Source organism: Adiantum capillus-veneris, chromosome 3, assembly GCF_014529385.1.
Source record: "Adiantum capillus-veneris isolate H3 chromosome 3, ASM1452938v2, whole genome shotgun sequence".
Lineage (NCBI taxonomy): Eukaryota > Viridiplantae > Streptophyta > Polypodiopsida > Polypodiales > Pteridaceae > Adiantum > Adiantum capillus-veneris.
The window spans coordinates 95,241,003-95,251,361 of record NC_140933.1 but is presented as its reverse complement, the minus strand read 5'-3'; the positions used below and the strand labels follow the sequence as shown (position 1 = coordinate 95,251,361).

Genomic DNA, 10,359 nt, shown 5'->3' with positions numbered 1-10,359 from the left:
AGTATGCCAATTTTAGCACAATTGCATAGTAATATCTTACTGATTATTATGCTTCACATGACCACAACATTACATAGCTCCACTACTCTCTTATAATCACCAAAGCGATACTCTTTCTCAATCTCTTTTTCTCTATTGTAGAGAAGTTTCGAACTTCAATGGGCAATGTCATTGCATATGTAGCATTCGTTATTCGACACAGTGAAGGCAAAACTAGAGAGCAACAGCAAAACAAAGATGTGGAGGTAGTGATATGGGGCAAACTTCGCTCGTTGAGATTTTCACATGGGGTAAACTCGGCCACGGCTACACACATTGCGCACTCTCTCTCTCTCTCTGTCTCTCTCTAGGTAGGTAGTCCTAAGAGAGTAGTCATATGGGTTGCCAGCAGGAGCCAGGGCCCCGCAAAGGGAGAGAGTGTCGCTACTCGTTTGTCTCCTGTCTTTTTGCCCTTGCCCCACACTGGCTGCTTCCCTACATTTCTTTTTTTAGGGCCAAAATCTCTCTTCTCAATTTTGCAAAAGCGAAGCAGGAAAACAGAAAAGCCCCATCCGATCTCGTATGTCACAACACTTCACTGTGTGCTTCCTGCTAGGTCGACCCTCGCCTTCTCTCGAAATCAGCAACAGACCTATACATGATACACGCTCTCTACTCTCTCTATTTTACACACGCGCGCACTCTCCCTCCTCTCTCCAGGCTCTCCGTATCAGTTCACCCAGCTTGCATGCAAATCTGTCCGCAGACTTTCTTTCTGTGTTTGCAGGTGTAACTCTCTCTCTCTCTCTCTCTCTCTCTCTCGCACACGCGCACACACACCCACACCCACACCCACACCCACACCATGTTTCTCATCCCTTAGACACCGTGGAGAGCTGCCAAAGATCGCCCTTTCACATCGATTTCCAAATCTTTCGCAAGACACATCCCTTGAGAAAGGCCTCTTATTCCTCGAGCTCCCGTCCTCCTCCACTCATGCATCCGAGGTAAGCCCAATCTTCTAAAAGCTTGTGGTTTTCTGCTCATCATTCTGCGGGTCCTTCGAGGTAGAGCATGGGTTTCAGAGAGTGAGCTTTCGGAAATGCCGAATGGGCACTCCATTATCTCCAGGGTGTGCATTTCCAATGAGACTTCTCCTCCCACTAAGCAGGGTCAAGCTTCTCGTTGCAAGAGAGGAGTTCTACAATTCTCTGCTGAAGATGCACTCCTATATCCAGCTCTGAATGCAGATTCATCTTCAGTTATCCAGCTTTTCATTATTCCGAGTTTCTGCTCTCGTGGACACTCTTATTGCAACCAGATGCTCTCTTTGTTGCTGCAGCAGACTTGTGTATACGGTTGCTCTCTGTTGTAGCAGGCATTCCTTGAGTTCAAGCTGCTCTCCATTACCGCTCTTTGAAAATCCAGTTTCGCATTAATGCCAAATAAGCTCTTCTGCTAGTCTGGAGGACTGGCAGGGGAATCGCTCAAGAGGACTGTCATTTAGGTTTTGGTGTTTACAGAACAGATTTTAGGAGCATCTGGCGAGGAAATCTCTACCAATAAGTAAGCTCTACAGAGAAGGATATTTTCTGGTTGGGTATCTCTAGCTAGAGCTAATTTTCTACATGGAGCAGGCTACTTATACATAGGGGCTTCCCCCATTCTCGTTTTCAACCTCTGATGAAGTCGGATGTAGCAGTTCACTTGAAACTCAGCCACACAGCGAATGTTCAATGTACCCTCATTGCTTCACACGCATGAGCTGCTGCAATCAAATTTTGCTATACGTTCTTAGTTGCACAGGTAATGGCTAGGTTCTGGTTTTGAGACATGATAGCCGTGTTTAACGGGAGCATTGCCTATGTCAATGAAAGCCTGTCTGGCAATTTAAAGATTTTGTGAATGTTGCAATCTTCTTGGAAGTTAGAACCATGCACAAGGTCCAAATACCATAACGATGTCTGAGCATTGTCCATGTCTACCGTTCCATTACAATGGATGAAGAATATCTCGAAGGTCGCCTGTCGGCTAAACACATATCATGCTGCCCAGTTCCCTTTCTAAACACCTCACCTGGAAGGGCAGTCACAAATTCCAACTTGCTGTTCAGCCATGATCCAAAGGCACCTTGCAACAAGCAGGCAGGGTTCGGTATGGAATGGGATCCTGGCTTTTTGGAGGGTAGTGAGAGAGACTTGGAGAGAAAGGTAAGAATCGACAAAGGAGAAGAAGATGATGAGGGCCAGCAAGGAGGTAGTTGCTCTCATGTAGGTGTGTTAGAAAGCCTAAAATGCTGGAAAAGCAACTTCTCTTCCTTGTCTATCTGTGGGGTCGTTTGTAGTCCACTGCTCACTTCCAGGCTTGCTCTAACGGTAATGCTGCTCATTTGGTTTCCTTTTAGCCCTCACGTATGCTAAGTATTGTTGCCAAGTGCTTATCTTTGGGGTTTGGTCAATTGTGCCAGGGACTGCTGGCAGTGCTCTTGATTGTGATGACGGTTCTCACGTGGGTCTTTACCTCCTCAAATGTGCAGCATTCTGTAAAATCCATTGCCGCAGAATTTCGTCATGAGTTGCTTCTACACATTGAAGATGCACTGGGAAATTCTTTACAAAGTAACAATGCATCGTCTTTCTCTTTAGCAAGATTTATTGGTTCACTCAGCTTACTGACCCAAGCACCGTTTTCGAGCTTAGAGGACCAGGTTTTAGCTGCATGTTTCAATTTTAATTCATCATTTTGTTGACAACTATTCATGGATTCTGTACTTTTCTGTAAGCTCTGATCCGATAATGTTTTTTCCCGTGTGTAGGTGAGGCCTGCCCTCTTTTTAGTCTTTTCGATTCTTGGAAGAAAGACGCATGTCTCTTTTTATGCAAAAAGTGGTTTCTTCTTCACATATGCAGCAGATGCTTCAGGGACCTTCCTTATGTATGCAAACACCTCCTATTTGGTACCCATGCCCTTCAATCCTAATGCTTCACACGTGGAAATTCCATGGAAGGAGGGCGAAAATTTAGTCACAAGCCGGCCATGGTACAGATGGTATCGCCAAAGAATTGATGAGAATACTGGTGTTCCTATCGGAGAGTCCTTGCCCATCATGCCCTCTGCCTATTGGGATATAGAGCCCATGAAAAGTGCACTTAATGGGCAGAATGGGTCGGCAGTTTTGGCTCCTGCTCTTGGCTATTCCAGGGAGCTTCTACTTACATTTCACTCTACAGTTCGTCAAAGCTCGTTGGCTGATCCATTTGGGATGGTTTCAGTAGGACTGCCCCTTACCAGTATGGGTAGTATGTTTGACCAGTTTGATCCTCGGGGGGGTGCTGTTTACCTCACCTTGGCAGATGGACGGTTAGTTGCACAATCAGGAGGTTTTATCGAGACAAACGACGATAGTCCCAACAATGTTACTCAAGGGCTGTATTTTGCAGCACAATCAAGCAATACAGTTGTAGCTGCTGCAGCAGAGTACTTGCATTCCCGTCTTCCTTCCATCATAGCATTGCAAAATGGTTCTTTTACAGCAAGCATGGACCTGAAAGGAGTACGCTATTTGATCGACAGTGCACCTATTCATCTTCATGAAGAGTCTCTGGTAGGTGAATTGAATGGCTTCCTTTTGTGGGTTCTACTAAAGATGTAATGCTCTTGCAATAGTAGAGAGATGCTGATAAGTTATTTCTCGCAGATTTGTGTGGTTGTCATTCCACACCTGAGTATTTGGCGAATGACTGAGAAGCGTAGTCACATTACATTAGCTGTACTTGTTGCTTTGGCAACATGCATGGGGCTAGTCGGTTGTTTCTTTGTCATACTTTTGACAAAAGGTGTCAGCAATGAGATGCGACTCAGGGCAGCATTGATTCAGCAGTTAGAAGAGACCAAGAGTGCTGAGACGAAGAGCAGCCACAAAAGTCTCGTGTTCGCGAATATGAGTCATGATCTGCGTACGCCTCTGGCAGCTATCCTTGGTCTCATTGATCTGTGCCTTTCAGATGCTGCTGAGTCCTCGGAGTTGGAAACAAACCTGCTACAGATGAAGTCTTGCGCTTCTAACCTGTTAGGCAAGTGATACATAACATTTTTAATCAAAGAGAGAGCGACTAACACCCCCCACCCCCCCCCCCCCCAAAAAAAAAGACCACCCCGAAAAAAAGGTTTTTTAACAAAAAATAAATCCTGTCTTCAAAAGAACACTCATTTCATTCTGCTTATAAACATCGGAAGAAGATTTTTAAAACATATCTAGTCACAGATGAGTCATCTGTCTTTTGTTTTTTCCAGGAATACTGAACACAATTTTGGATATGAGCAAAATAGAGGCTGGGAAGTTGTCTTTGCAGGAGTCAGAGTTTGACCTTGTAAATGCGTTGGAGGAAGTTGTGGACACGTTCTCTGTTGTGGGCTTTAAAAAAGGGGTTGAAGTTGCTCTCGACCTTTCAGATGGCTCAGTTGAGAAGGTTTCTTGCATTATAGGTGATGTGGGACGGGTAAAGCAGATAATGGCTAACCTTCTTAGCAATGGGGTCAAATTTACATCTGAAGGACATGTTATTTTGCGGGCATGGGTGAAGCCGCTAGGTCTTTCAGTGGAAAGGCCGCCATTTAGCTATAAAGGGAGGTTCCAGAGCTGGCCTTGGAATCAGCTTCTGAGGTCACCGTCAAGGCACAAGGAGATATGCAAGCTTATCACTTGTCTTTCGGAGAAAACTCAAGACCACAATGACTATGTTCAGATTGAATTCGAAGTGGATGACACAGGAAGAGGCATACCGAAAGAGCGCTGGAAGTCTGTTTTTGAAAACTTTGTTCAAATAGAGTCTTCAGGGCCTCGGAATTATGATGGAACCGGTCTTGGCCTTGGCATAGTACGATCAATGGTAATATTCCATGTTGTAGTCTTTAAAATTTTGCGTCTGCTTCTGCAAAATGTAATGCTTTAATCTTTCTGTGATAAGGTGCGATTGATGGGAGGTGATATTAGCATAATTGATAAAGATGAACCTGGTGAGCCAGGGACTCGCTTTCGCTTCAATTTGATCTTTAAGTGCCGCAAGCAGAAGTCAGCTCCTGGAGACGAGCAAAGATACAGACACGGCATTTCATTGGATGAAAAGAGATCTATACAGGCCTCTTTTGGTGTCAACAGTACTTCTGCTTCTTCTGGATGGCGGATCAACCCTACTGCAATTCCAGTCTTTGGGGATGTAACAGACAGTGGGCTTATGTCACCCCTTGCCATGGAAGGTGTCTATGTTCTGCTTGCTGTGAAGGGGCAGGGAGGCAGGAGGATAGTGAAGAAGTGGATGGAGAGGAGAGGACTTCAGGTTTGGACAATTGGCGATTGGGAAGAGTTTGCACCAACAGTGGAGCGAATTAAACAAGAGATGCTTTTGGAGAGCTTGCACAATTCAGGAAGGTTTGAGCCTATTTCACCTGAGAGTCACATCTATGACTCTTGGGTAGACGATTTTGATACCAAAAGCTTAGGAAGAAGCAGAGCGAGCATAGACACATCTCTGCATCAGCAGACCTTTTGTGGTACAGACTCGCCTGTGCATGCTGTGCCTATGCAGACACTCAATGGGCATGAAGCACGGGCTTACCTACTCGTAGTGGTGGATATCTCCATGGTAACTGCTCTGTCTGAGGCTTTATGCTCAGATATTGAAGATATGCTGCTTGAGACTGATAGGCTGATACCGTACAGGATTGTTTGGCTGGTAAATCCCAACACTCCCAGTGTTGATATTCAATTCCTTAAAAGCCAGAGCAGTGCTTGCAATCTTATATTGCACAAACCACTCTATGCTTCTCGCCTACAATGCATGTGGCAGTTGTTGGAAGAGCTTGTAGGTAACAGAATGCAGGAGTACAAGGGTGAAGTTCTGCATGTGTCTCCTCAACATTGTCGCAAGAAAGTGAACTTAGATGCTGCAAACACACTCTACACCTCTCTTTCTTGCATGAATACTTTTCGAGGAAGGACATCCCCCAAGGCAGATATGTACACACACAGCCACTACAGGTCTGAGCTAAGTTTACTGGGGGATACTAGAACCTTCAAACCACTCAATATACAAACCAACCAAGAATTTTGTGAGACAGTAGAGAGTAGTCTAACCTCAGAGACAGATGTGGAGAGACGGCTACCTTTGGCAACATCTCCAGACCAATCTAAGCCGGAAAGTAAGGTACATAAAGCAAGGAGGCATAGTAAAGAGATGCCCAGAAAGTTTCAGCATGCACTATCTTCCATGCACATTCTTGTTGCTGAAGATAATTCAATCCTACAGCGGTTAACGAAGACACAGTTGGTTCGTCTTGGAGCCACTGTTGAGTGTGTTGACAATGGAGCCGAGGCGGTGCGGCTAGTTCTTGATAATTTGTATAGAAACAAAGTTTCTTCTGCTCCCCAGGAGGGGTGCCAGGATGGAGAGCATCAGGAGTTCAGCAAGTCAACGATGAAGCAGCCATTTGACTTGGTTGTTATGGACTGTGAGGTATGCAATGACTTAATAAGCCCTGGCTTGATCTAGAGTTAGTTGTCGCATAGTTTGTGGTCAAATGTGTTGTGGCAAGGTTTCTTACATCCCTAGGTGCTTTTGATAACTTGATACTTGTAGTGAAATGCGTAGCTGTTTGTGCATTCTTACTTCCCAAGGTGCGATACATGCAGTGAAGTACGTAGGACTTGGTGAGAGTCTCTGATTTTTATTTACATTCTCTCTAGTGCATCATTATGGCCGTCCTTAAGATATTAAGATTCATGACTGGGCTTAACACATAGCTAGGGTACAATTTTGTGAAGGTCGGAGGTTGTGCATTACACCACTCCGCTCTCAAACTCTATGTGGTCACTAGGTTAGTGAGCTTCTTGTCACAAGGGCAGCTTGTATACATGCATGTGTGCGCTCGCGCGTGCGCGCGCGCACACACACACACACACACACACACATTCTTGCTCTGAATAATCAATCAGTTACTAGTAATTAGACTTGTCTTTAATCAGTGTGATTTTCTCAGCTTAAGCTTTTCCATTCCTGATCTAAGTATTCCGGAATATAGCAAGAGAACCTGTCTTTATTTAGTGTGGTTTTCTCCTCAACCTTAGCTTTTTCCTCTCGTAAAATATGGTATACCAAGAAGGTTAGTGGTTCCGTTCTTGTCTAAGGAGAAGTTTCTAACGAGAATCTCTTTTATATTAGGAGGTAGCATTCAAGCAAGTGTAGTACTTTGATAATTTTTTCTATAATGATTCAATTCTTTAAGCCAGATGCTCTATTATGTAGCAATGGTGAGGGCTTTGTTTCTCATTGAGCTCTATGTTTCATTTTCTCTATTTCAATGTGGGAGATGTAGACTACCTTTTTGTCTACTTTATTTTATTGGATCTGATTTGCACTGTACATGCCTACCTTTTTTAGCACATTTGATTCTCTCTAGAAATTAGGACATCTATAATACAGACAGGTTTCTCCCTCAAACTTTTGATTTATGTACTACAAATTGAGGGTTCTTGTTGCCAACACAAGTCTTCAATAAGTCTTGCATTAGCCTTGGAAAAGCTCGGAAAAGTGTAGTTTTGAGTGGGTACATATTTCTAAAAGTACCGGAGTGTATGGCAGTTTTTGGGCAACCAAGGAAAGTCTTCTATAGCACAAACAGTTTTGAGGATTTGGGTGACGCTGATTTCAGTTTAGAAGAGCTGAGAAGAGTCAAGGTAGATACTGAGGACACATCATTATGTGGAACTGACACAAACTTACAACAGTTGTTTGAAGCTGTACTAGCTATTTGGTCTATTGACCATGTATCCAACAAGGAAGTTTCAGCAGGAGCTTTGAGTCAATGGCAGAAAAGTTCCTTCAATCTAAAGAACTTCAGTTAGGGGGACGGTGTAGCTGATGATCGCAACAGCAAGAAGACCAGCTGGCTTTAGGGGTCAATCCAAAGCACTCTTGATGCAGTGGAGAAGATTGGGAAAGCTCGAGTTTTTCAGCTTTTAGTACCTTAGAGTGGGAATTGAATATCCAGGGCATATTGTTGCATTCGGAAAATTGTTGATTTGGAGGTTTGAGGCAAACTTGTGTGTGTGTTTACAAATAAGATAAGCTGCAGGGTAGGGTGTTGGCCACTGTTGAGGATGTTTGAATGGAGCAGGGACAGGCCTTCGCTTCATGACTTCCTTTAGTTTCAAGTTTGCAGTGGTTTTTGTGATGATGCTATATTTGTTATATAGCATTGGGAACTTTGAACAGTGCGACCAGGCATCTAGAATGCCTGTTTGCTTTCAGGTTGTGGGAGGTGAGAGATCTTCCAGACTCTTTGTTGCTTGTTGGGTTGCCATTGTCTTCACTTTCTATGGTTGCAACAGACTCTTTGTTACTTGTTGGGTTGCCATCATCTTCACTTTCTATGGGTGCATTCAACGTTATTTCTGGCTTGTTGATAGACAAGGAGGTGGGTAAGGCTTCCTTTCTAAGGAGGAATGAGTTTCTCTTCACCCTTTTGGATAGTTGGTGCCACGGGCATACCATTGATGCCCTCTATATTTTGTGGGTGACTTATAAGGATGTGAGCTCTGATTCTGTGTGGAAGTTCTGTATTGTATGATGTTGAAAACATGATTTAAACTGGTTGTAAGGTTTGAAAACGTGATCAGTGTGAGTTCTATCTTGTTGGTCATGTTGCATTGCAAAAATTATTGTGTTGATGAAATCGCCTCCAAGAGGTGAACAAACGTTGCTCCAGCTGCGTATTAATTTATCTGTCATGCTGTATTTTGCAGATGCCTGTACTCAATGGATATGAAGCAACTCAGCGCATTCGTTCTGTAGAAAGCAGGTACGGAATAAGGACCCCTGTTATTGCTCTAACAGCACATGCGATGGCCCAAGATGAGAAGAAATGCATTGAGGCCGGGATGGACTTCTATTTGACCAAGCCACTGGCAACAGATGCTCTACTTGATGTGGTGAACAAGATTAAAGGAGAAAGAAAACCTTGAAAGCCATCAAGCTCTGTGGAGAATGCATATGGGTCCTCCTCAAATTCAAAGGGCTAGCTTTTATGAGCTCGGGGTCAGGGCAGGAACGTCCTACAGGTTGCTTCTGCATATTCATGGGGGAATTCATCGGTACAACAGCTTGGCTGGCATGGTTGTGTAATACAAAAGGGTACCATTGTACGCCGCTTGGGATCGCTTTTTGAGATGATGGTATGATGAGATGCTTCCTCTTGAAAGATTCCTACACAATTTTCCTATCTTCTGCCCTGTATGACTTTGCCCTTGAAAATTTATACACGGTATTGCGGTGATCTGCACTCCATGACTTTTGGAGGCAGGCTGAGTGTATTATCCTTTTAATTGCCACATCCATGAGCTTCACAGCATATGGGAGGTGGGCTGTATAGAAAGAAAGGTAATTATAGCTCATCTTTACATCAATGTACTTGAAATGAATCTAACAAGTTTTTTCACCCTGTGTGGGTGCATTATGTTCTCCAAGGCCCTTGATAAAGAGCGTGTTGAGTAAAGCATGGCTAATTTTCAGGTTCAGTTGTGCTTACATGTTACAAGTATCTTCTTTTTTCCAAGACCTTCACAAGTATATTTTAAAGCACAATAGCCAATTCATTCGATTTTTCTTACAATGTGTGTATGTGCGTGTTTGCGTGAGTGTGTGCCTATGTGCTTTAGGGTCAAAGTGTTCAGAATCGAGTGTCCACAAAGGTTGAAGCCATTCTAGCTTGCCTTCATTTTTCCTCTGTAGGATTTAGCCATGTGCTAGGCTTTGTCATGCCTATGGACAGATTGTCCCAATCTTTGAAACAATGCTTTGGTCCAGTTTAATGCATGAGGTGAAATACATCTCATACATTAGATGCTTCTTGCAACACATTGATGAAGTCATTTTCTCTGCAAAACATGTAGATATTTGATGAAATTCATTTTTCTTAGGGTTCTAGCTCTAACTTTCGTACCAAACGGGCAAAGTGAAGTTTAGCGAAAGGGCAGCCTCTTTTGAGACTTTCTCTCCTGCTGAATGCACAAATGGTCTCTTTTTGGGTGAATTGAAAGTTCCTCTTGCTTTGGAGTAGTGAAGCTCAAAATTCAGCATGAATTGAGCTCATCTGGGTATGGCAAATGGGAGAGCCGTGGAAGATGAAGCCTAAGTGCAACCATAGTGCCTAGTGTGTATGGTTCTGTCACCTCAATCAGACTCCAAGATTGAAAAGCAAGAGAAGTTTGTTTGAGGCATAAACTACATGCATTTCCTATAATGTGTTTAGTTTTATTGCAATAAATATGTTAAGTGGGAGTGCAATATATATGCTATGTGGAGCTTGAGAAAAGAAAAAACCATC

General features: G+C 43.6%; 1 protein-coding gene across 2 annotated transcripts; it reads left to right on the top strand.

The window, feature by feature from the left end:
• Nucleotides 1-522: 522 nt before the first annotated feature.
• On the top strand, nucleotides 523-9,494 carry LOC147461332 (histidine kinase CKI1-like). Of its 2 annotated transcripts, none has more exons than XM_086508903.1 (7): nucleotides 523-2,354; nucleotides 2,447-2,686; nucleotides 2,795-3,583; nucleotides 3,677-4,052; nucleotides 4,273-4,868; nucleotides 4,947-6,491; nucleotides 8,780-9,494. In XM_086508903.1, the coding sequence occupies exons 1-7, from the start codon at nucleotides 1,977-1,979 to the stop codon at nucleotides 8,996-8,998; spliced, it is 4,143 nt and encodes a 1,380-aa protein (XP_086365029.1). In that variant the 5' UTR covers nucleotides 523-1,976; the 3' UTR covers nucleotides 8,999-9,494. The 2 variants fall into 2 exon arrangements, with proteins under 2 accessions (XP_086365029.1, XP_086365030.1); XM_086508904.1 differs by having other exon boundaries at nucleotides 2,215-2,354; nucleotides 2,447-2,597.
• The last annotated feature ends 865 nt before the right edge of the window (nucleotides 9,495-10,359 follow it).